Here is a 24,177-nt window from a genome sequence, read left to right on the forward strand (position 1 = left end):
TTTTTAGAGGCCCGCTATGATATGACAATTGGGCCGGGCCGGGCTTTGGGTTGGCATTTTGGGCCTTAGAACGTGGTGCAGCCCGAGATCGGGTTGTGTCTTGATTTGATGGCTCTAGTAGCGGTTTCGGGTTTATGTCGTTGACTGTGTTTCTGGTGTACTTTTGGTAGGTCTTTGGCGATAGTGTTGAAGCATTGAACGTGTCGCATAAGAAGATGAACCCTTTCTGTGTGCCTTTTGCTACGACGAACATGGGCTCAGCCGTTCTAGCAATGGAGTTGGTGAGTTGGGTTCGCGGTTTAAGATTTTTAGACCGATTAAAATCATGATAAAATTCATAAAACCATGAAAAGGTCGAAAGGTCGAGATAGATTCGATCATTTTAGGCACATCATTGTCTCGAACGATGAAATTTTGTGCGTAAATTGCATTGCAGGGGTGGATGGGTCCGACCTACGCAATTTCTGCAGCATGCGCGACGAGCAATATATGCATACTAAATGCAGCAAAACATATCATACGAGGGGAAACCGTAAGTGACCGTGTTTCGTGTTACATGTCGTGTTTCATTACTCGTTTACGCTTGTCTGAAATCCGGACTAAGCGGAAATGCGCAGGATGTTATGCTATGTGGTGGCTCTGATTCTGCAATAATTCCAATAGGTTAGTTTTGATTCATTTGTGATCAAATTTATCTCCAATTCTTACATGGATTTAATCAATGTTATCTAAATAAAAAGGAATTGGAGGATTTTCTGCTTGTGGAATACTTTCAAGGAAGAATGATGAGCCAACAAAAGCTTCTCGCCCATGGGATATGGTATTTTAAATTATGTCACATTTAAAAAATTCAATTAAAATTTTACTAATATTTCAAATTAATTAACTTACGCTAAAATTCGATGTACGATATGTATAACGGAGTAGCAAAGCGATGGATTGGTCATCGGAGAGGGGGCGGGCGTGCTACTACTCGAAGAATTGGAGCATGCAAAGGTAAGCTTCGATTTTACTAAAGCAAATAATCGAGCACGCGAGAAACTCTATTTCAAATACGTTACATCCTCTATTTCTCTCGATTGTAGCAAAGAGGCGCGCCTATATACGCCGAGTTTCTAGGGGGAAGCTTCGCATTCGATCCATATTATACAACGGACCCACACGCTCACGGTAGAAGTTCGTGCTCTTAGCTACACAAACGCCTCCGACTACTACTCATACGCTTTACGTTCCAAATTGAACGATTCTCGGGTTTGTTTATTGCGAATTCAGGTGAAAGTTGTGTTCGTTGTATTGAGACTGCGTTGGCTGAATCGCGAGTCGATAGAGAAGATATCAACTACATAAATGCTCATGCTGCATCAATACCAGCATTCGACTTAGCTGAATACCAATCTATTACAGCGTTCTCGTTGGCCACAAGAAGGAACGCCTCGACGTTAAAGTAGCACTCTCTAACTCATTCGGATTTGGGGGGCCTAGCTCGTCGATTTTATTTGCCCCTTACTACAGAGACTGATCATTGTGTGTATAGCAATTGGCGTATAATTAAAATGCAATGTTTCACATCTATTCGAATAATATCGCAATTAGATACGAGTTGGCGTGTGAGGCTGATACGAGTGATGGATAAAGCACGATTTCAGAATCATCCGAGTAAGGTGCGGGCGGGTTTCAAAGATCAATGCATAAAACTAGAATACTCATGTTTTTTCTATTAAACGGGAAACACAGAGGAAGATAACAAGCATAAGCTATATGTTTCTCAGACATCTTGGAATCAATTCGTCTCATAGTACGAAATCTCTATATTTTCCGACATGCTTAGTTTCCAAAATCCGCCAAAAAATTGGAAGCAGATCCCTTTTCTAGTGGTTTCAAAAGATAAAATGATAGAATGAGCCAAGAAACTGCAATACCACGTTAGCAAGATCGGAGCAGCTCATCAAACAGCAAATGGGGGAATGGTCAATAAAGCTTGCTCTTGATATAGAAGACGAGAAACACAACTCCTAGAACAACAGCAACGGGGGCCCATTTCCGGATCAGAGCCTACATGATAGTTCAATGATGAGTAAATACGTTAATAGAGTAAAAATAGTTCAATAACAACATTGAACAGATTCATCTTTCTATAAACAACTGATGAGTTTTGCATGCGTGATCCTTCATGCCGCTGTTTGGAGTCTGTTTTATGGATCAAACCTTGCTGTTCATGTTCGATTGAAACACATCTTTCTTAATTGTATTTATGAATATACGAACGTGGTTTAGTAAAATTTAAGAGGGTAGCGTTGTATGTGATGGTATTTTTTGAAGGAGTTATCTAAAATTACTTTTCTCAGAAATAGAAAACACTCTGTTGGTATGCATCACTTACAAGGCCATATAAGTGAAAGCTGTAATCAGTCATACCTGACGGTTCAAATCTTTTGCCTTCTCTGCATAAATGCGGGATTCTGATGTTAAGCGACTGGACATCTGGCTGACCTCTGCAAAATATAGATCATTAGATATGCACACGACAAGGATTCATGAATATAAGTAAAAGTCTGCAAAATTCAAACAAGGAAATAAGCATATTCCTCCTGATACAAGTATCCTTCTAGTTAATGGTAGTGAAACATAATGCTCATCAAATACAAATTAAGTCGGGACTGAATACTAAGTTTGACACGGAGCCACTTACGGTCCAACTTTTCACCAACACCAAGAACTTCTTGTACATTGCGGGTCATTATCTGGTGAACTTCATAGAGTTCATCATTCAACTTTGAAATGTTCCGTTGAGTTCTTGTGTCCTGGTACAATTTTTTTGTCTTCTGTATAAATGTGTCTAGCAAATACAAGACAAGTTCTTGATTAAAAACATTAAGTAATTGAAATAAGAAGAATGATATTAAGAGAAGGATAATGAAATGACTCACCGAATTTGATAAAAGCATAAGGTCTTGCAGCAGTTTCGATCTGATTCCCATATGTACGCTCAAATTCATTCTTGAGATCTTCGAGATATTGAAAGGCAAGCTTCTTAGGATAAGCACGGTCGCACATTGTCAAGTAGCATACACGGCCTTCAATAATATAACTAAGCAGCCACATTAAGGCTTAACTTTACAGCGAAGATAAGAAAGCAATAACACTAATAATAGTAGTAACATTTTAAAATCACGTTGCCTGCTAATTTTTAATAAACTACTTATCTCATACCTAAATTATGTTCTGCAGCTATTATAACTCAACAGTTAACATCACACAGTGGTAAATATAACTGAGAAAGCAAAATTGTGGCGTTACTGCAAACTACTAATGTAAAAATAGCCACAAGGAAGACAGGTAGATGTCAGCAAATCCATACACATGCATCTCCGATACAACATTTTGGTGAGTCAGTAGAGTAAAAGTAGCCACCAGCTTAAACACAATGCATGTAAACAAGCAACAAAACAATCATAATTAATAAAAAAGCATACAAAGGATACTGAAATATATAAGGCCCTGTTTCGACAGACATCCTTGACGCCTCATTATGACCCCTTGACAGATTTTTGAACAAAGACTTCACTTGTTGTTTATAAAAGTCTGCATCGGACACATCACGCCCATCATCCAATCCCTCTGCCAACGGAAGGCCATCAGTAACACGAGCAATCATAGTCAACTTCACCATTTTTATTTCCTGAGCTCACACCTGCAAGATCAAGATGTCTATCAAAATCAATGAACAATAGAAAGAGATACCTAAATCTTAGCATTTCTCCACAACACTAACAATTAAATCAGCTTGTCGAAAGAGTAAAACTAATTTCCACTTTTTAGCCGTTTCTAAGAAGACGACATCGCGAATTCCAGTCATCTACTTCGTTTTCTTCGATTCCAATCAGTGTACTTATACACCGATAATGGATAGAATTCACGCACTTCAATAAAATGTCCCAAATTGAATACAACAAAACGCTAGAAAATTAACCTTCAACACATTTACATGAAAATGAACAACTGAAATGAAGCGCAGGCATGATTTCATGAAAATCGCATAAAAATCTAATTATATTAATCGGAAAAGCAAAAAAATCCTGCTATCACCGATTTTCCCTTTCAATTTCACCATCATCGATCCTGATCTCCAATGGAGCAGAGCCCTAATCCAACTGTTCTACCAATTTAACAACAATTATCGCTAACTAGCCCGAACATCTACTAACGAATTCAGCCAATTTTCAAACCAAATCAACAACACGAAACCTAAAAATCAGAATATGAAACCGAATTCAAAAACGCAAATGAGCTGAATCAGCTACCTTTGACATGCGTCTGTGAGCTCCTTCCGTGTGCTTTTCGCGAATCCCCGATCTACAATATACAAAATTGTGCCCCGCAAATAGATCCTCCGCTCAAAATTCGAACGATCTGAAGGAAATATCGCGATTGCAATCTCAGAAATTTGAGGGTAATGAGATGTTGTCCTAATTTTGACTAAATTTGTGAGGGCGTTAACTTTTTTTTTTTTTGCTGTTATCAATTTCAGGAATATGCATTTAATTTTGTTTTGACAATATTCCCAAAATCAATTTTCTCAAATATCGGTATAAACCCGTGAAATATATTAAATTAAACGTAGATTAATTACAACTAGGCCTGAAAATTTAATTCGCGGGTTTCGGGTATTCCCGACCCAGTCCCAATATCCGACAGATTTTGGGTACCTGAAATTATGGGTTCGGGTACGGGTTCGGGTAGTTAATGTTAGGATTCTTCGGGTTTAGGGTATCCGAAACCCGTATTAGGGTACCCGACTAATACCCAATTAAACCCGATTAATTATGATTTGTGATAAATATTTTGGGTTATAAAGTTCTTAGTTTACTATTTGGATTATGTTTGGTTTGCTTTGACATTATTTAGATAATATGTTTGGTTGCTTTGATATTTCAGTGTTCTATTATCTCGAATTTAATACTTCTTTGCATCCGTGTTCGATTCATGTTGCATTATTTATTATTTGTTATTTTTTGAAAATATATAGTTAATTAGTTATGATTTCTCCATTTTATTTACATGTTCAGTTAATGTCTTAAAAAATTAATCTCTTTTATGTTTCAATTTATACTAAAAAAAATTATTTTAAAATTAAGTAGTGTCTATTTGTTTAATGTCTATTTTATAGTATAATGTAGGAGTAGAATTATAGTCAATAAATAGTATAAGTAGTGTTATTTTAATAATTTCTATTCTCAACACAATTTAATTTAGGGATATTGGCATGTAATATCATGAAACTTTCAAAAAGTTGGGTTTTTCCCACGAACTTTAAAATTGGCAAATAATATCACGAACTTTACCCCGGTTTGTTTTTTCCCACGAATGAAAAAATTCATGTTATTTTAATAGATTGAAGAACAATTTTGTAGGGTGTGCTTCAAGAAAAACTATCTTCAAAGATTGAAAAACTTGAAGCTCTCAAAATTGTTGTCGAGAAATTACGAAAACAAATTCGTATCATAATATAATTTGTGGGAATTTTTTCATTGGTGGGAAAAAACAAACTAGGGGTAAAGTTCGTGATATTATTTGTCAATTTTAAAGTTCGCAGGAAAAATCCAACTTTTTGAAAGTTTCGTGATATTACATGCCAATATCCCTATAATTTATATAAAAGAATAAATTTTAAATATAATAATTTCGGGTTTATGGGTACCCGATTAGTTGGGTTCGGGTACCCGCATCGGGTATTAGGATAACCGATTTCACATACAGGTCAGATATTGGGTGTGGTATTTTTGAGATTTCGGGTTTGGGTATTTACACCCCTAGTTACAACACCCAAATTGTAATTAAAGAAATTAGAAGGATCAAACTGTAAATTTCCGAATTTTGTAGTACTCCATTTTCGCACTAAAAACTGTTCAGTATAAACTCTTCAGCTTTTCAACATTGCCAAAGCCTATTCAGATTCCCCAAGTTGTGATTAAATATTCAATCTCTTCTTCACTTTCTCTACTTTTCGCTAAATCACTCGTTTCCCCAACCAATTTGTGCAGCTACGAAGCCTAATTTTGTAATCCTTAACCGCCGTATCAGCTCACGCAAGATGAACCGTGGCAGAGGCAACAACCGCCGCGACGGAGGAAATCGCGGCGGAGGTGGCGGTGGTAGACAGAACTTTGCTGCCAGAGGGCGATCGCCGCAACCGACGGGTCAATGGGTGGCTCGTGGCGTGGTAATTTTTCACTTTATTGTTGAATGTCGATGTCATTTTTTGCTGGCTCCGTTGCCATCGAATGCTGTGATTGATGGTTGCGTTCAATTTAGTAGGTTTCCATGGATGATATATATTTATAGAGCAAATACATAATGTTAATTTAGGTCAATTAGAGTTTAGAGTTCGGAAATTGATCAAATTATGAGTCATCCTCTGAATTTTGTGTTTATGTGGCGATGGAGGTGTGGCTGGAGTGAAGACTACCTCATTTGTTACAATATGATCACAATATATGATCTTGCTGTGTTTTAACACACTGAAGTGGATAAATATCAAATTATATGTACCAGACCTTTATAAGATATAGTTAGGAATCTATTTTCCCTACCTATGTTTTTTTATCTTGTGAAGAGTGCTGGGTTCGAGGTGCTCGGAGTTTTTATAGACGTGTCACTGTTCTACTTTGCGATTTCAGGCTGGAGCTGGAGGTCATCCCGATGATGCTTCTTCCGGTAGTGGATCTTCCGAGATTGTGAGGAGAAATACAGAATCAGCATCTGTTGATGATGTAAGGAAGAAGTTTGGTGATGTGTTGTTGTCTTCAGAATGTCCAAGTGAACCTAGCTCTGAATCTCGTGGATCTCCTAACGTGCCACCAAAAGATGTGAATTTCAAGGAAGTGCAAAGTGTTCCTAAAACAGAACCGATTGTTCCATGTTACAACAATAACTTTCCTTCGTTACCAACAGACTCTAAGTTGAGTGAGAGCGGTATGGGTGTTAAATCATGGGATCGGAATTTAAAAAATTGCAGTCCATCACACTACATCTCCACGTTTCCTCAGACAGTAGGTTGTCAATTCTCTCCTGAGGTTCAAAGTGGGAAGAAGGCAACTTCTGAGGGAGCTAGTGGGGAAACTAAATTTGGTAGCTCTGTTTCGCAGCATGATGGATTTTCTTTTGATATCTGTGAGGAGAGAAGGAGTAGCGGTGTGAAGCTGAAAACCCCTCTGCACAAAATAAATAAAGCCAAGAGGAAAGAAGAACTCCGAATGCAAGGAGACAATATAAAGGTTTTTAGGCCTGGCATGATTCTTCTGAAGGGTTATTTATCTTTAGATGATCAGGTGACATATTATGTTTATCCAATCATTGAAGTATTTACATTATATCACTTCAGTATTATACATTGAATTGCTAGCATATAATTGAGCATCGAATGAAGGTAGCTTTGCATTGTCTATGCAGTTCATTAGATTGAATAAGGTTGAAAGTTGAAACCTTTCATGCAATTTTGGGGCCTACACAATTAGTTTAATTTGGCCATAATATCGAAGAAGGGAAGTTATTGTGCAGCGTGCTCATCTTAGGAATATATTATTGACTGCTAGAAAACATTATGATGTGGGATTTATGAACCATTAGTCCTTTCTATAACTTGATTTTATATACCTGTGTTTAGGTCAAAATGGTCAAGTCATGCCGAGATCTTGGTAGGGGCCCTGGAGGCTTTTACCAGCCTGGTTTTCGTGATGGAGCAAAGTTGCACTTGAAGATGATGTGCCTTGGTAAAAATTGGGATCCTGAGAAAAGTGAATATGGTGATCTGAGGCCTGGTGATCAAACCAAACCTCCTCCAATTCCCGCTGAGTTTCAGTTGTTGGTCAAAGGAGCAATCGAGAAGTGCCATCAGTATTTAGAGTCAGATAATAAGGTGCTGAAAGCAAGAAATATTCTTCCTCCAATGACCCCAAACATATGTATCATCAATTTTTACACAAAGACAGGCAAGCTCGGTCTTCATCAGGTTTGTGCATTCATTTTTCCCTACTGATTCCTGATGGCTACTGAACTCTGCTGGGTCATAGTTAAAGTACTACTACTGATTTTTCCCCTCGTTTGAAGTACTGATTTTGTTCCTATTACATGTAGGACAAAGATGAAAGTTCGAAAAGTTTACTGGATGGACTTCCAGTAGTTTCCTTCTCTCTTGGGGACACAGCTGAATTTCTGTTTGGGGACGAGAGGGATGTCGACAAGGCAGATAAAGTTGAACTGGAATCAGGGGATGTGTTGGTTTTTGGTGGCAAATCTAGGCACATTTTCCATGGAGTTAGTAACATTTTAGCAGACACTGCTCCGAGATATCTTATGGACGAAACGCATCTAAAACCCGGTCGTTTGAATCTCACATTCAGAGAGTACTGATGTGTACATTCAGAAGGATCAAACACGCACGCACGAGTTGGCTGGCATTGTGACTTTAAGGTGACACAACTCTGGGACGTTGAGCAAGGCCATATCAGATGCACTGAAAGAGAAGGAATAAATTCCTGCAAGTTTTGTATTTGTCGATTTGATCACTTCTCTAAAAGCAGGACGCCACAAACAACATTAACTCGTGCTTGATTAACGGGTACGTCCTCACGGTCGCTATTGATGCATTGATATAAAGTGACAATGCCTGCTAGAGTGACATTGCTATTCAGTTCTTGAGAAGAAGCCTGTCCTGTGATATATTGCAAGTGAAAGAAAGAGTGATGAGAAGAGGGTGGGATTTTTCAGTCTGTTTTAGTGTGTTTGAAGTGTGTTATTTGCCTTTGCCTTTTGCTTGCTTGTACATGCTTAAATTAAGATGTACTTAGTAGTATCATTTTAAATAATTAACAGTTTTTGTTTTATGAATTATGTATTAAAACCTAGACTATCGTATTGCATCAGAGATATCTTTGGTCGATTTTTAGCCACAATTGAATAAAATTAAATTGGCGTCGTTCTAAGGCAAAACATCAGTAAAATGCAAAAATCAGACATCAAGAATCTCAATATATTCCTAAGAATAAAGAGGTTATTAGTAAAACTTAAAATTACTAATGGGGCTCAAGCTCATTGTTTTACCAACTCTAAAAAATCCTACCAAGCCCATAGACCAAAATCCTTCTAACATCTTTTGATGGAGTGGTGATTTCGGATGGGGATCCTCTGCTGTGCTATTTAACACATAAGCTCCTGCTGTTGCACACATGATAATAAAAAATTCAAGTAAATAACATAAAATAAATTAAGTATTTGTACATTATTTTAATGCTGTATTAGGAACAGCAGAGGATCCCACCCCGGTGATTTCATGACTGAAACAGTAAGAATATCGGAATATGTACAACACCTTCTTGGTCGAGATATTTTATCTACGGTTACAATTAGTCATTAAAAATCAACTCTTTGCTTTGGTTAAAATGGTGAATATAGATCTAATTTGATAAGCCAATTTAAACAACTTTTTGCACTTTTGATTTAGTTCTCCATTAGTTGGATGAATATGAAGCCAATGGTTGGTGGGTGGCCAGCCTGTGAGCTTTTGTTGGTAAATTTCATTTTCTATCATCATTTTTACTTCTCTTTTTGGCAGCCAAACTCCAATACCCACTCTATTGAAGGCATAATCCACTTTACCAAAAATAAAAAGAATAAAAAGAACAAATAAAATAAATTAGATTTCACATTTTCAAGCAAACTCCACCCAACCAAAAAATATATTTTTCTGGTGATCTTGGTGGATGGTATATAAATGCATATATAAGATTAAAATTACATTGCTTAACTCAATCAAAAGCTCTGATCTTCATCTGTGAATCCAAATGTGCAGCAATACATAGAATGTGGCTGAATGAAGGTGGAGAAGCAGGGCACATGCCCGATTTTCGCCTTATGTTTTCTGAAAATCCGGCATGTGCCCTGTCCCTCCATCTTCTTCCCTCATTCTGATGAATTTAGAATGTTGGAAGGAAAAAAAAGGTAGACTTTATTTTTTTCACCTACAAATTAAATAATGGCATTTGCAATGTACTCAATGAATTTTCAGACAATTAGAGCAATCAACCTAGTTTAAGCCAAAAATGGAATGAAAAACATGCTGTCTTTTTCTATTTTTCTTAACATTCTAATGCACAATTTTGACATGTCAAGCAAATGCCATGGCCTCTGTCTCTGCTCTAACCAAGTTGGCATAGATGCCATCCAGGTTGGCAGCCAGCAGGGTTTCGTGGTCGCCATATTCGGCCACGGAGCCGTCGCGTATGACGGCTATGAAGTCCGCCTCCCTGATCGTGGAGAGGCGGTGGGCCACCACGACGGTTGTGGCTCGCCTTGAGGCCTTCTTTAGCGCATTCTGGATGTGCCTCTCCGATTCCAAGTCCAGCGCGCTGCTAGCCTCGTCCAGCAGCAGCACCCTCGCCTTCTTTAGCACGGCTCGCGCTATCGCGATCCGCTGCTTCTGCCCGCCCGATAGCTGCACACCACTCTGCCCAACCTACAATTACAAAAAAACACAACATAAGACACAAAATCATGTCTAGGTAGGTTCTAAAAGATTTGGTTTTTATTTTGTTACCTCAGTTTCATATCCTTGAGGCAGACTACATATGAACTTGTGAATGTAGGCCTCCTTCGCCGCCTCCTCGATCTCCGACCACGACGCGTTCGGATCCCCGAACGCGATGTTCTCGCGGATGCTCCCGGCAAAGAGCGACGGCTCTTGGCCGACTAGAGCCACCTGCCTTCTCAACCAGTTGAGATCAAACTCCCTCAAATCAAAACCTCCCATCAAAACTCTCCCTCTTTTAGGATCATAAAATCTCTGTATTAGCCACACAACCGTAGATTTCCCTGATCCACTCCCTCCCACCAACGCCACCATCTTCCCTGCCCTAATCTTGAGGCTGAAATTGTTCAACACGGCCACATTCGGCCTCGTCGGGTAAGCGAACGTCACCTTCTTGAGCTCGAGGTCCACTGATTTTGCGCCCTCGAGCCTCCTGCCCCGCCTGCCCTCGCTGCTAATGCAGGGCTTGCGGCGCAGGATCCTAAAAATGGCCGGTATGGCCGTCACGGCCATAGAAGTGTCGGGCGCCAGCCCGGCCAGCTGCCCGACCGAGAACGAGCTGAGCACGAGAATCAAGAAAATCTTGTACACGACCCCAAAGTTGGTGTACCCCTTCTTCACAAGAAACGCGCCGAAATACAGAATTAGCGTGTACGCACCGTACATCGCGCCCTGGGAGAACCCCAGGACGGACCCCATGATCTGTGACCGCCTGACAGAGGTCCGCCTGGGCTCCCCCAGGGCCCGGTCAAAGGACCGGACGACGCTCTCCTGGGTCCCGAACGTCGCCACGGTCCTTATACTCGACACGGCCCCCGCGGCAATAGTGCTGGCCTTCTCGTAGGCCGCGTTATCCAACCTCGGCCCGATGTTGACGATCAGATTCAAGTAGCTCGCCCCGAGCGTCAGGGGAGTGACGGCCAACGCCATGAGCGCCAGCCGCCACTCCAGACGGGCCGAGATCCCTAGCCCGACCCCGGCCGAGCTCAGGCCCATCAACAAAACAGAGATCCTATCACCAAGGACAGATCTGAAGCTAACACAATCAATAGACAGCTTTGACACAAGAATCCCACCGGAATTCTCGGGTGCGTCGAACCAGCCGGGCTCCTGCCTCAGCATCGCCCGGAACAATGCGTCCCGGACGCGCCTAGTCAGCCTCGTCCCGGCCCAGCCGCAGAACCCCTGCTGCCCAATCATGGTCAAGATGCACCCAAATCCCAAACCAAGCAACACCAAACATAGCCTATTAATCTCCTCTTTCAAATCATCCACATCATCAAAGTAAACCCTAAGAGCCTCACCCAAAATAAATGGAAAAATAGACAAAATTGCCCCTGCAAACATACCTAAAACCAAACCAAGAATCAACACACCTCCTTCTGGCCTTTGCAAACTCCAAACCTCCCCTAACCTATAACTATCCTCCCTCTCTTCATTTCCCATCTCCACATTCATAGATTTCTCCACATTGCTCATCTCTCCACCCCAAACCGGCCTCTCCGCCTCCGCCACATCCACACCCTTAGCCTCCCCGGCCCGCTGTCCCACGGGGTGTCCCGCCTGGGACACCCCGTGGGACGCCAGCTTGACGAGATCAAAATACGCGCCTCCCTTCTCCATCAGCCCCCCGTGATCACCGCTCTCCACAGCCGTGCCACGGTCGATCACCACGATCGTGTGGGCGTTCCTGACCGTGGCCAGCCTGTGAGCGATGATCACGGTGGTCCTCCCGCCCGAGATCTTGTCGATGGCCTTCTGGACCACCGCCTCCGACTCCGCGTCCAGCGCGCTCGTCGCCTCGTCCAGGAGCAGGATCCGCGGATCCTTGATCATGGCGCGGGCCAGCGCTATGCGCTGCTTCTGGCCGCCCGAGAGCTGCGTCCCGCGGTCCCCGACCTCGGTGTCGTAGCCCTGGGGCAGGCCGGAGATGAAGGAGTGCGCGTTGGCCGCGACGCAGGCGGCCACGGCCTCTTTCTTGGTTGCGTTCTCTTTTCCGATCATCACATTTTCGAGGATTGTGGTTGCGAAGAGAACCGGCTCTTGGCCCACCATGCCTATCTGATTCCTCAGCCACTTCACCTGCAGAGTCCTCAAATCGTAGCCGTCGATGTTGATAAACCCTGCATTTAGTTTTATTCGTTAGATTGTGAATCAATTTTATCTACATTCTTTTTAAATTATCCAAAATCGAAAAATCGAATTTCAAATAAAAATGATCATTTTAATCAAAATAACCAAACCGAATTTCGGGTTATAAAATAAAAAATACTCCTCCCCCTGAAAATTTATCACCTATTTCCTTTTTCTCCGTCCTTAAAAATTTATTACCTTTCACTTTTACCATTTTTGGCAGTGGACCCCACATTCCACTAACTCGTTTTCACTCACATTTTATTATAAAACTAATATTATAAAAGTAGGATCCACGTGCCACTGACTTTTTCAACTCACTTTCTATTACATTTCTTAAAATTCGTATCGGGTCAAATGGTGACAAATAATGGGACGGAGGGAGTACTAAAATTCAATTCAGATAATTCGGTTTGGTTCGGTTTGAATTTCTGATTTTCAAAATTGTACATCAAAAACTCACCTTGTGTTGGATCATAGAACCTCTCTATAAGAGCAAAAACGGTTGATTTTCCACCACCACTCGCTCCGACGAGTGCCAGAGTCTTCGAAGGCGGGATGACGAGATCCAGGGATTGAAGAATCGGGACGGTGGGGCGCGACGGATAAGCGAAGGAGACTCCTCTGAACTCGATTCTACCACGCATGCTCGACGGCTTCCTCCCCTCGGAGCTATAAGGATCGATCTCGGGAACTCTCTCTATCACTTCGAACACTCTGCCCGCGGCCACGGTTCCTTGCGAGAACTGCGCGAAGTAAGATAAGGCCAATGCTAGGCCTCTGCAATCAACCAAAAATTAATTATTCGACACTTCAATGTAATTTTAAGACCAAATTAAACCCGAAAAAGGCGGGAAAGCACGATACCTTCCACCGACGTTGACACCGAAAAAACAGGCAATGGCGGAGCCACCGGAGAGATCGCCATTTACAACTAAAATGGAGCCGTACCAAAAGGCAAGAGCCCAAGTGGCATACGTGACGAGATAAATCACCCCCATCCCGGCCCCCTTCGCGAACCCGAGCTTCGCCCCGAGAGGCACCGATCTCTCGAGAAGCTCGCTGTATTTTCCCGCCAAAATTTCCTCTGCTGCGAAGGAGATCACAGTTCTGATTGAGCTTATGGCCTGTTCCGCTATGCTCCCGGCCTTTCTGTACGAACCCTTTTGCACGTAAAATAGGGAGTTATTCAAGGGGAGATGATCCAAACAAGAATACATCTAAATCCAGAAATCATTTTAGATCATTCTCTATTAAAATGACTTAAAAATAAACTAACGATCCAGAGCTACAAAATTGTACCTCCTCTTTGGCCGTTAAGCCGCCGTAGATGGCCTTATACGCGATGCCACAAAACATAGTTAACGGCGTCACTGCGAAAACGGCTAGAGACACCTTCCACGAGCTCTTGAATCCAACGGCATATCCACAAAAGAAGGTGAAAACGTGATGCACAAAATGCGCCATCTGCAACACAAATACAAACACGATTATTTGGCTTATTTATTATACACAACAACAGATTCCATCACTATTTGAATGAGGCAACCTTTTCGGACATGACTTCTTGAATTTGTGCAACATCACTCGAGATCCCGTGCATTATGTCGCTGGTGGTTATCTCTGTGTCGAAAAACGCCACGTTCTGCCTTAGGACGGCTCTCAGATACTCGGTTCTGATCCGGTGGGCTGACCTCTCGCCGACCAGCCTCCAGCACGCGATCTCTACCATGGATCAGGAGCGTTTTCAATCACACGAAAATGTGTTCGTTAGTATAAAAAAAACTAGTTTTACTCCCGTGCGATGACCTACCTAAGTAAGCTCCCACCATAACAATAGCTGCAAGTCCAGTCATATATAGACATATCTGACAAATTATGAACATTAATAACATATTCATAGTAATAGAAAAATCTAATCTTTTCCAAAAATTTTAGTACTATTTTGGAATTTTCATATATTTTTAATTGCTCAATAACTCAAATTTTTGGGATAAAATTCAAAGGTATTAGGAACTGAAATATACTCTCATGCCAAATTTTCGAAAATCAAAAGTTCGTGTATTTATAGGCAACGTTAACAGATAAAGAAGATACGTACAGTGTCCACTTCGTCCATCATCTTATCCTTATCAGATCCTCCAAGGGCAAGCTTGTTCACAAATTTCCCAAAAAGCAAAGAATAAAAAGGCAAGGATCCTCCATTGATGAAAGCTCCCAAACTTCCAAACAATATCAACACAAAATCGAGCACCATCGCGTACCTAAACAAACCAAACAGCCCAACCGATCTCCGCGCCACAGCCTCATCCTCTTCGTCCTCATCCTCACCCTCACCCTCGTCGTGATAATCAACGACAACTGGCATGGAGTGGCCCCCGCCGCCTTCCAAGTCACCTCTCCCAACTTTATGATGATCATGATCATGTTCATGACTGCGATGATCATGGTCATGATCATGATCATTCCTGTCCATGTAAGCATGGGAAACAGAGAGCCATCGCTGGTCCTGTTCGTGTTCGTGTTTGTGGTTGAGATCGCGGTACGTCTTGATCAGGCGCATCTGGCGGTCCATATCGCCAGGCAACTGGTCAAGGCTCGCGGTCTCATCCACTAAACTTCTCCCACTCCCTTCATTAATTGTCACCATTGGGCCGGCCTGGGCCGGCCCAATGTAACTCTGCAGCTCCAGCCTCTGCGGCCGGGGCTGCGGCGTAAGATCATATCCGGATCCCGAGAAGTCACGACTCGGGATCCCGCCATAAGTACGCGACATAAAGTAGTCGTTAGCCGATCTTCTGAAGATCCTGCTACGCGGAGTAGCAGACGAGCTCGTGGCCCAGGGGCCGAACGCCGCCGCACCGAGGCCCCGATTCTCTTGCCAGCCCGAGGGCTCGAACTGCCACGAGAGCTCCCCCTGCCACGACCGGTCGCCGTCCGTGGCAAAGGGGGAGGCCGGGGTCGCCCTCCCGGCCCCCCCTAGGTGGGGGAAGACGTAGGAGCTCGAGGTCGAGAATGAGGAGGTGGAGACGTACTCGGACCTCACCGGGGTAGTGTGCCTCCGCCTCCCGCGGCGGAAGGCCGGGGAATTCTCGGCCTCGAGCGAGTGATCGGCCATGATCGTCGACGGAATCTATGCTTTTCTTTTTTGTTTGATTGATGAGTTAAGAAGATATATTGATGAATCAAGTATATTCCCAATTTAGCAAAATTGGGGAAATCGTCACTTTTTTTTTTCCTTGGAGAATTCAGATGCTAGCTGCAGTTTTGATACACCTGCAGCAATGCATTGGATTTAGCTCAATGTTTTTTTTATGTTCTTGTTTAATTTAGTTAGAAATCGATGCTTCGATTATTTGTTGTAACAATGTGTTGGATTAATAAGACAATAGTAAATTGGATTGAAATTTAATTTAGATAGTAGTTGTGACAAGCCGGCTTTGTACTATTTTTTTTGTTGATATATTTGACTATGGACGCCGGCTCGATTTTAGTGATTTTTGTAGTATAAAAGTACTCCCTATTTTGGTTGTTTGTATTATCTTGGTCAAATGGGTCTTCTTGGGACGATATCGACATTAAAAAAAAGCAAAAAGAAAAAAATATTATTGAATTGGATCTCATATATGACTTTGTTAGTGAAAAATAGACTTAGTTTTCTTATTTCATTAATTTTGAATTAAAATCTTTAGTGTTAATAATTAAGACTATTTTTGAAAGATGGATGTGAAAATATCGACGGAGTCACTATGTTCATAGTGGGGCATGCCTCCACCAATGGAAATTTTTTCAGTTAATTAAATATTTAAAAATATTACTCCTCCCAGATAATTCGGGTCACTTTGACCGGGCACGGGTTTTAAGAATTGTAATGAAAAGTGGATTGAAAAAACATGAGTTATGGAATATGAGGTCCACTACCAAAAAAGGTAAAAGTGAAATGAGACAAATTATGTGGGACAGACCGAAATGGAAAATTGGGACGAATTATCTGGGACGGAGGGAGTATTATTATATCAGCTATATGTAAAAATCAATTTAATTTAAACATCTCTCCATGTTCCTATGAATCGCCAAATGGCACGTAAACTGGAAAGAAAATTTGAATTGAAGATTTGAATTGAACATAAAGTGACACTTAATTAATTAACAACTGATCTTTACAATGACTAGTAAGAGGATATGTGTGATGCTAATAAATGTATTAGATTTTAATAATTAATACACATAAAAAAAGATGAATGTCAATCAATAAGCATACAAATTTTATAATAATAACGTATTAACTATTAGTCGTTAGGCTAAATACATACGGGGATATAGGCGTGCGTTATATTACTAACTATTTAAATTGCAAACTCTGTTAACTCATTAATATAGTTTATTAAAAATGTCAACACGGTGACATCAAAATGTCAACACATAATATCAACACATTATATTGAAGTTCAACAAAATTATGTGTTGACATTTTAATGTCATCGTATTAACATTTTTAATATGCTGCGTTGATGAGTTATCAAATTAGCAACTTAAAAAAGTTAGCAATTGATCACACCCCTGGGGATATAATAATCAAATTAAATTCCATTTTACATTATAATAATTTTATGGTTTTTTTCTTTCTTTTTTTTTTTCTTGATATTTAATGTATAAGAAATGATATACTACTCCCTCTATTAGTAAAAAAAATGTTCCAATTGCCATTTTGAGCTGTCTGCAATTTGAATTCTCGTTCATTTTTTTTAAGAGTATATAAAAGTGAGATCCACGATCTAGTAACTCAATTCAATAATTCTCAATTAAATCAAAAGAACATAAACATAAAAATACAAGAGGAAAGAGGTAGACAACATCCCTATCATCATTCATTCATTCATTCGACGGCGTTCATGTCCCCATTTTTGATCATATTTCTACCACAGTTGTAGAGACAAATGAAGAAGTTGCATAGTGCACAGTAAAATCCTCTATTTTCATTCTCATTGCAACGACAAATGTCGCAGCAGCGTTTGGTGGTGAGAAGTTGAAAGATGAGAGGGTGTGGATGAATTGCGTCCTTGATCACATATTCCTGCCCAAACTTGCAGTTTCTATAGTAGCCGGATGTAGTTTTAAAGCATCGTGGATGGAAGGATAGATCGCAGGGGCGGCAGTGATACATCCAACTCCTGGGATTCATCTGTGTCTCGCATTGATCGCAGTAGAAATCGCCAGGACGATTGAGAGTGGCGTCATACGTCAACAGCAGCGGGTGGTGCTCGTCCCATCTACGGCTGCTGACTGATGCCGGCAGCACAGCGCATCTGACATGCACAATGAAATCGCATGAGCTGTTGCAGCACCTGTAACAATCAAAAGACGATATGCTTTGGCCGCACGTAGCTGCACAAAACAAGCTCCACCGGTTGATATCTCTGCCTAGATCCGACTTGGTCACATACTTTAGGAGATGTCGCGGGTGAGCTGTGTGGTGTATGGTATCCGGCATACAAGCGCATTGGATATCGACTCTGAAGCTGCACGCTGTGCAAGTGTAAAACAGCCCATTCGTATCATACCCACACACACTGCAATCTTTACTCTCCCAAGGTCGAAATTTGTTGCAAGATCGGAGGTCCAGCGAGTGATGATAGTCGTGGTGGTGGAGTGGAAATGAGGAGAGTTGAGGTGGCAAGTGAAAGCAAGCCAAGTGAAGATTGTATTTGCATTCACTGCAACTCATGTAATAGTAGTAACATTTACTATTACTACTACTACTAGTTGTGGATGATGATGATATAGGAGTGATGCAAGCATCACATATCAATTCCAATCTCACTCCATAGTTCTCCTCGTCTTGTTCTTCTTCTTTTTCTTGGCTTCGCTCGCCAGATGAGATTAAAGTGAGCTGATGTTGGTGATGAAGGAACTTATACTTCACCTTCATCAACTCATCAACAGCAGCAGCAGGGATGATGATGGGTGGTATCAATGTTTCTCCTCCTCTTTGTCTCATCACAAACGGTGTAACTAGTTCCTCGGCCACTTTATTTGTTGGAAAATGAATCATGTCTTTCCCAATGTTTCTGATAAATAAAAAAAAAAAAAAAACACATGACAATAATTAAGATAACACAAGGATAATATATCTAACAAGTAATGACATAGAAATTAATGAATCATACTCAGTGATGCGGGGCTGCTTGTTGAAAACGCACTTGATGTGGACAATGAATCTGCAGATTTGGCAATGATATATCCAATAGTTGGGCAGCAAATATGTGTTACACACATCACATCTGTAGTTGAAATTGAGATATTCAAAAGGGACGCGAAAGGATAAAGAGAGAGAGTGATGATGATCTTCCCTTTCGAAGCTTTGTGACAATGAAGCACATTTCTCATGGATCCAATATTCACAAGCATCATTGGTGCAGGTGTAGGAACTCCCTTCGCGTCTGGTGCTACAAGCATCGCACTTGAAGGAACATCTTCTCCTCAACAACTTCAGTTCATGGGCGGGATGACTTGGATGACGTATGACGCTGCGCCTTTTCTCATCATCCCCCGTTGTATCGACCATGCCACCACCTTGTGCGCATCTCAGGTGCATCTGGAAATTACATTTGGAGCATTTGAAACCAATGCTCCAAATAAACCATCCACAGATATCACACCGCATGCATTCCGGTTCGTGGCGTTGGATGAGTATGTGTTGAGGGTGGTGCGATGGATGGCGTATCTCTCTCGCAACCGCAGAACATTCTGCGTGTAACAACCTTGAGTAGTTACATCCCTCAATGCTGCATCCATAAGCTTGCTCTCCTACACTAAATAGCTCTTCACACCCATAACAGTATACTTTTTCACGAGTATTCACCAAAGTAAGTGGATGCTCGTGGCTCCAATGATGGAGCATCTCTCTCTCACTCCCCTTATCCTTCTCTATCTCCTTTCCTCTCTCGCTCATTCTCTCGTTTTTTTTTTTACTTCTCAATATGGATCTCACTATCTGCGTGTGTGGGTGTCCAGACCATACATATAAACACTATATGTAATGTATTTCAAACATTTTCAAATGCAAAAAACATACAATCCTTCCAATCTCACCAAAAGTATGTACTCCATCAAAGTAATAAATTAATTCAGTCAAACAATAATCTTCTTTCTCTTTCTGTTTACTTTTGTCTTTTGCTTTTCCAATTTTATTATATTTTCATTACAGTTTAGGTTTAACTTTAACTGAATCTATTGATACAATACTTTTGTGTAATAATTTTGAGAAGGTTCATCACTCAAAGAATCTCCTTTTTCTTCGGCATTGTCTTTCCCTTATTCATGTAATTACCGTTTGTTGGTGGGTCTAATTAATACTAATTGTTTGCTTGATTGTGTGAATAAATATATTTTCTTAAAATATTATTATGTTTTTGATGATTTCTCTTTTGGAATACTATATACTAGAAATAAAGTTTCCTATGTGGGCAAAGTATGTGTCAAAGTAACATATTAATTCACTCAAACAATCTTATTTTTCTCTCTTTCTCTTTGTTCTTTGTCTTTTGCTTTTCCAATATAATTATAATAACGTTTAATTTAACTTTGAGTGATAACTAATGATATAATAGTACTAGCTCCTACTAAATTGGGACTATACACCCATGCACAATTTCCAATCTCCTTTTTCTTTGGCATTTGCCTTTGTCTTTTTCATGTAATTATCTTTTTCTGTGATGGGTCTAATTTTATCATGTGGAATAGTACTTTTTTTTTTTTCTCAAAATATGTGATTAGATATATATTCTCAATCATTATGTATTATGCTTTGAGGATTTCTGTTTTTCAAGAGCACAAAACAATTCTTTTTCTCTCTGTCCTTTGTCTTTCGCTTATCCAATATCATTACAGTATTTTTATGACGTTTAATTTAAGTATTTAACTTTGACTGATAAGTGATAACTATAGATATAAATAAAATACTAACACAATTCTAGCATGTGCATGTTCATTAATTTTTATTGATTTCATCAAGAAGAATCAAACTGTATTTCTGATGTATTTATCGTCTATCTCTTTGACAATAAGAATTCTATTTCACTTTTACTATAAATGACAAGTATGTCCAATATTTCACTAAATCACATCATTCACATTTTATTATAAAACTAATACTCCCTCCTTCCCGGATAATTTGTCTCATTTTTTCATTTCGGTCCGTCCCACATAATTTGTCTCATTTCACTTTTACCATTTTTTGTAGAGGACTACATATTCCACTAACTCATTCCTACTCACATTTTATTATAAAACTAATATATATAAGTAGAACCCACATTTCACTAACTTTTTCAACTCACTTTTCATTACATTTCTTAAAACCCGTGCCCGGTCAAACCGGGACGAAATATCCGGGACGGAGGGAGTATGTAAAAGTAGGACTCACGTGCCACTAATTTTTTCAATGCGCTTTCTATTACATTTGTTAAAACTCGTGTCGGGTCAAATGGTGACAAATTATGAGGAACGGATGGAGTATTTGGAGTATAAGTTGAATCTGTAGAAGATGTCATCACCAAGAAACAGAGAATCAGAAATGAACGTTATATAAACACTACGTTCCAATGAAGCGCCAAATGGCACGTAAATTGTAGAGAAAAAATATTTTGAAATTGAACATAAACTGACACTTTTACAACAAATCTTTACAACGACTAGTAAGAGGATATGTCATATGTGTGATGCTCATAAATGTATTAGTTTGAAGTAATTAACACACATAAAAAAGATGAATTTGGATAAGTAGATACATATTGGGGACATAACGTATTAGATAGTAGTACTACTAATAGATAAGTAGTACTAATACGAGAGTATAACGTATTAGACCATCTCCAAGGATACTCTAAAACCTAAAATGGGATAGGTATTTAGCTCTAATAGTACTCAAAAACCAATCTCATTTTTGGAGAAAAAAATACCTATTTTTAGGTTTACACTAAACCAAAATCTAGAAGTTTTTCAAATTTTGTGAGTAAAAAAGGCATAATTTAGAGAATATTCTTTTAAGTTTGAGTTTAGTGTAAATGATTGGAGTAAAATCAATATTTAGTGTGATATTTACACTAAAATGGGTTTGAGTTTAGTGGAATGGCTGGAGATGCTCTTAGTCGTTAGCTAAATACATATTGGGGACATAATAGGCAAATTTTAAATTCCATTTTACATTATAATATTTTTACGGTTTTTTCCTTTTTTTCTTCTTGATATTTAATGTATAAGAAATGATATACTACTCCCCCTGTTAGTAAAAAAAATTGTTCCATTTGCCATATTTTTTACATGTCTGCGATTTAAAGTCTCGTTCATTTTTTGAGAGTATATAAAAGTGAGAAACAAAATCTACTAACTCAACTAAATAGTATAATTCTTAATTAAATCAAAAGAACATAAACATAAAAATACAAGTGGAAAGAGGTAGACAACATCCCTATCACCATTCATTCATTCGACGGTCATCATGTCCCCTTTTGCGATCATTTTTGCCCCGCAGGGGTAGTCACAAATGAAGAAGTTGCATAATGCACAATAAAATCCTTCCCATTCATGTTTATCCCGATCACAATTGTCGCAGCGGCGTTTTGTGGTGAGAAGTTGAAAGGTGAGAGGGTGTGGATGAATTGCGTCATTGATCACATATTCCTGCCCAAACTTCATGTTTCTATACTTGCCAGATGTAGTTAGAAAGCATTTAGGATGGAAGGATATATCACAACTGCGGCAGTGATACATCCAACTCCTGGGATTCATTTGTGTTTCGCACTGATCGCAGTAGAAATCGCCAGGACGGTTGAGAGTGGCGTCGTACGTCAGCAGCAACGGGTGGTGTCTGTCCCATCTACGGCTGGTGACCGATGCCGGCAACACAGCGCATTTAACGTGCACGATGAAATCGCACGAGCTGCTGCAGCACCTGTAACAATCATAAAGGAATATGTCTTCACCACAACGAGCAGCACACGACACGTTCCAAGGGTTGATATCACTGCGTAGATTCAACTCGCTCACATGCTTGAGGAGATGTTGTGGGTGAGCTGCGTGATGGATGGTATCCGGCATACAAGCACACTTGATATCAAATATGACGTCGCGGCACCATGTACAAGTGTAAAACAGCCCATTGGTGGCATATCTACAGACACTGCAAATTTTCCACGTCCAAGGTTGGTGTTTGTCGGAAGATTGGAGGACTAGCGTGTGTTCCTGCTGGTGGGTTGGAAGACACAGGACGTAAGGCAAGTGAAAGCAGGCGATGTGAAGATTGTATTTGCATTCACTGCAACTCATATAGTAGTTTGATGATACAGGACTGATGCACCCATCACATATCAATTCTGATCTCTTTCCATAATTCTCCTCGTCTTCTTCTTCTTCTTGGCTACGATCGCCACATGAGACTAAAGTGAGTTGATGTTGGTGATGAATGAAATCATATTTCACCTTCATCAACTCATCAACAGCAGCAGCAGGGATAATGATGGGTGGTATCAATGTTCCTCCTTCTCCTCCTCTTTGCCTCATCACAAACGGTGTAATTAGTTCTTCTGCCACCTCATTTGTTGGAAGATGAATCATGTCTTTCCTAATGTTTCTGGTAACAAAAAAACACATGACGATAACTAAGATAACAGAAAGATAATATAATAAGTAATGACATAGAAACAAAAACATACAGAGTGACGCGGGGCTGGTTGTTGAAAACGCACTTGACGTGGACAATAAATCTGCAGATTTGACAATGATATATCCAATAGTTGGGTAGCAAATATGTGTTGCACACATCACATTTGAAGTTGAATTTGATATATTCAAAAGGGACGCGAAAGGATAGAGAGAGAGAGTGATGGTGGTCTTCCCTTTTGAAGCTTTGAGGCAAGGAAGCACATTTCTCATGGATCCAATATTCACAAGCATCATTGGTGCATGTGTAGGAACTATCTTTGCGTGTGGTGCAGCAAGCATCGCACTTGAATGGACACCTTCTCCTCAGCAACTTCAATTCATGGCCGGGATGGCTTGGATGATGTATGACGCTGCGCCTTTTCTCATCATCGCCTGTTGTATCGACCATGCCACCACCTTGTGCGCATCTCAGGTGCATCTTGAATTTACATGCTGAGCATTTGTAACCAATGCTCCAAACAGTCCATCCACATATATCACACGAATAATAAGACCCGTCGTGCTTTTGGATGAGTGTGTGTTGAGGGTGGTGCAATGGATGGCGTATCTCTCTCGGAATCGCTGCACATTCTGCGTGTAATAATCTGGGGTAGTAACATCCCTCAATGCTGCACCCATAAGCTTGCTCTCCAATGCTAAACAGCTCTTCACACCCATAACAGTATAATTTTTTACGAGTTTTCACCAAAGTAAGTGGATGCTCGTGGCTCCAATGATGGAGCATCTCTCTCTCTTTCCCC

The 24,177-nt window shown here is 40.4% G+C and overlaps 4 protein-coding genes and 1 pseudogene across 4 annotated transcripts; 2 read left to right on the forward strand and 3 right to left on the reverse strand.

The window, feature by feature from the left end:
• Positions 1-176: 176 nt before the first annotated feature.
• Positions 177-1,572, forward strand: LOC125203115 (annotated as a pseudogene).
• A 117-nt stretch (positions 1,573-1,689) lies between these two features.
• Positions 1,690-4,509, reverse strand: LOC125203114 (25.3 kDa vesicle transport protein). Its single transcript, XM_048101401.1, has 6 exons — positions 4,302-4,509; positions 3,483-3,691; positions 2,928-3,088; positions 2,690-2,836; positions 2,416-2,492; positions 1,690-2,052 (listed from the first exon to the last, which is right to left on the reverse strand). The coding sequence occupies exons 2-6, from the start codon at positions 3,668-3,670 to the stop codon at positions 1,969-1,971; spliced, it is 657 nt and encodes a 218-aa protein (XP_047957358.1). The 5' UTR covers positions 3,671-3,691; positions 4,302-4,509; the 3' UTR covers positions 1,690-1,968.
• Positions 4,510-6,006: 1,497 nt separating this feature from the next.
• Positions 6,007-8,938, forward strand: LOC125208092. Its single transcript, XM_048107649.1, has 4 exons — positions 6,007-6,220; positions 6,678-7,328; positions 7,664-8,008; positions 8,134-8,938. Exons 1-4 carry the CDS (start codon positions 6,092-6,094, stop codon positions 8,407-8,409), a joined length of 1,401 nt encoding a protein of 466 aa, XP_047963606.1. The 5' UTR covers positions 6,007-6,091; the 3' UTR covers positions 8,410-8,938.
• A 1,204-nt stretch (positions 8,939-10,142) lies between these two features.
• On the reverse strand, positions 10,143-15,833 carry LOC125207002 (ABC transporter B family member 19-like). The gene is made up of 8 exons (XM_048106212.1): positions 14,817-15,833; positions 14,529-14,583; positions 14,265-14,440; positions 14,018-14,182; positions 13,583-13,878; positions 13,179-13,495; positions 10,592-12,705; positions 10,143-10,510 (listed from the first exon to the last, which is right to left on the reverse strand). Exons 1-8 carry the CDS (start codon positions 15,831-15,833, stop codon positions 10,163-10,165), a joined length of 4,488 nt encoding a protein of 1,495 aa, XP_047962169.1. The 3' UTR covers positions 10,143-10,162.
• A 6,336-nt stretch (positions 15,834-22,169) lies between these two features.
• LOC125207003 lies at positions 22,170-24,094 on the reverse strand. The gene is made up of 3 exons (XM_048106213.1): positions 23,898-24,094; positions 23,428-23,478; positions 22,170-23,345 (listed from the first exon to the last, which is right to left on the reverse strand). Exons 1-3 carry the CDS (start codon positions 24,092-24,094, stop codon positions 22,199-22,201), a joined length of 1,395 nt encoding a protein of 464 aa, XP_047962170.1. The 3' UTR covers positions 22,170-22,198.
• Between the last annotated feature and the right edge of the window lie 83 nt (positions 24,095-24,177).

The sequence above is a fragment of the Salvia hispanica genome, chromosome 2 (assembly GCF_023119035.1).
Source record: "Salvia hispanica cultivar TCC Black 2014 chromosome 2, UniMelb_Shisp_WGS_1.0, whole genome shotgun sequence".
NCBI classification, from domain to species: domain Eukaryota; kingdom Viridiplantae; phylum Streptophyta; class Magnoliopsida; order Lamiales; family Lamiaceae; genus Salvia; species Salvia hispanica.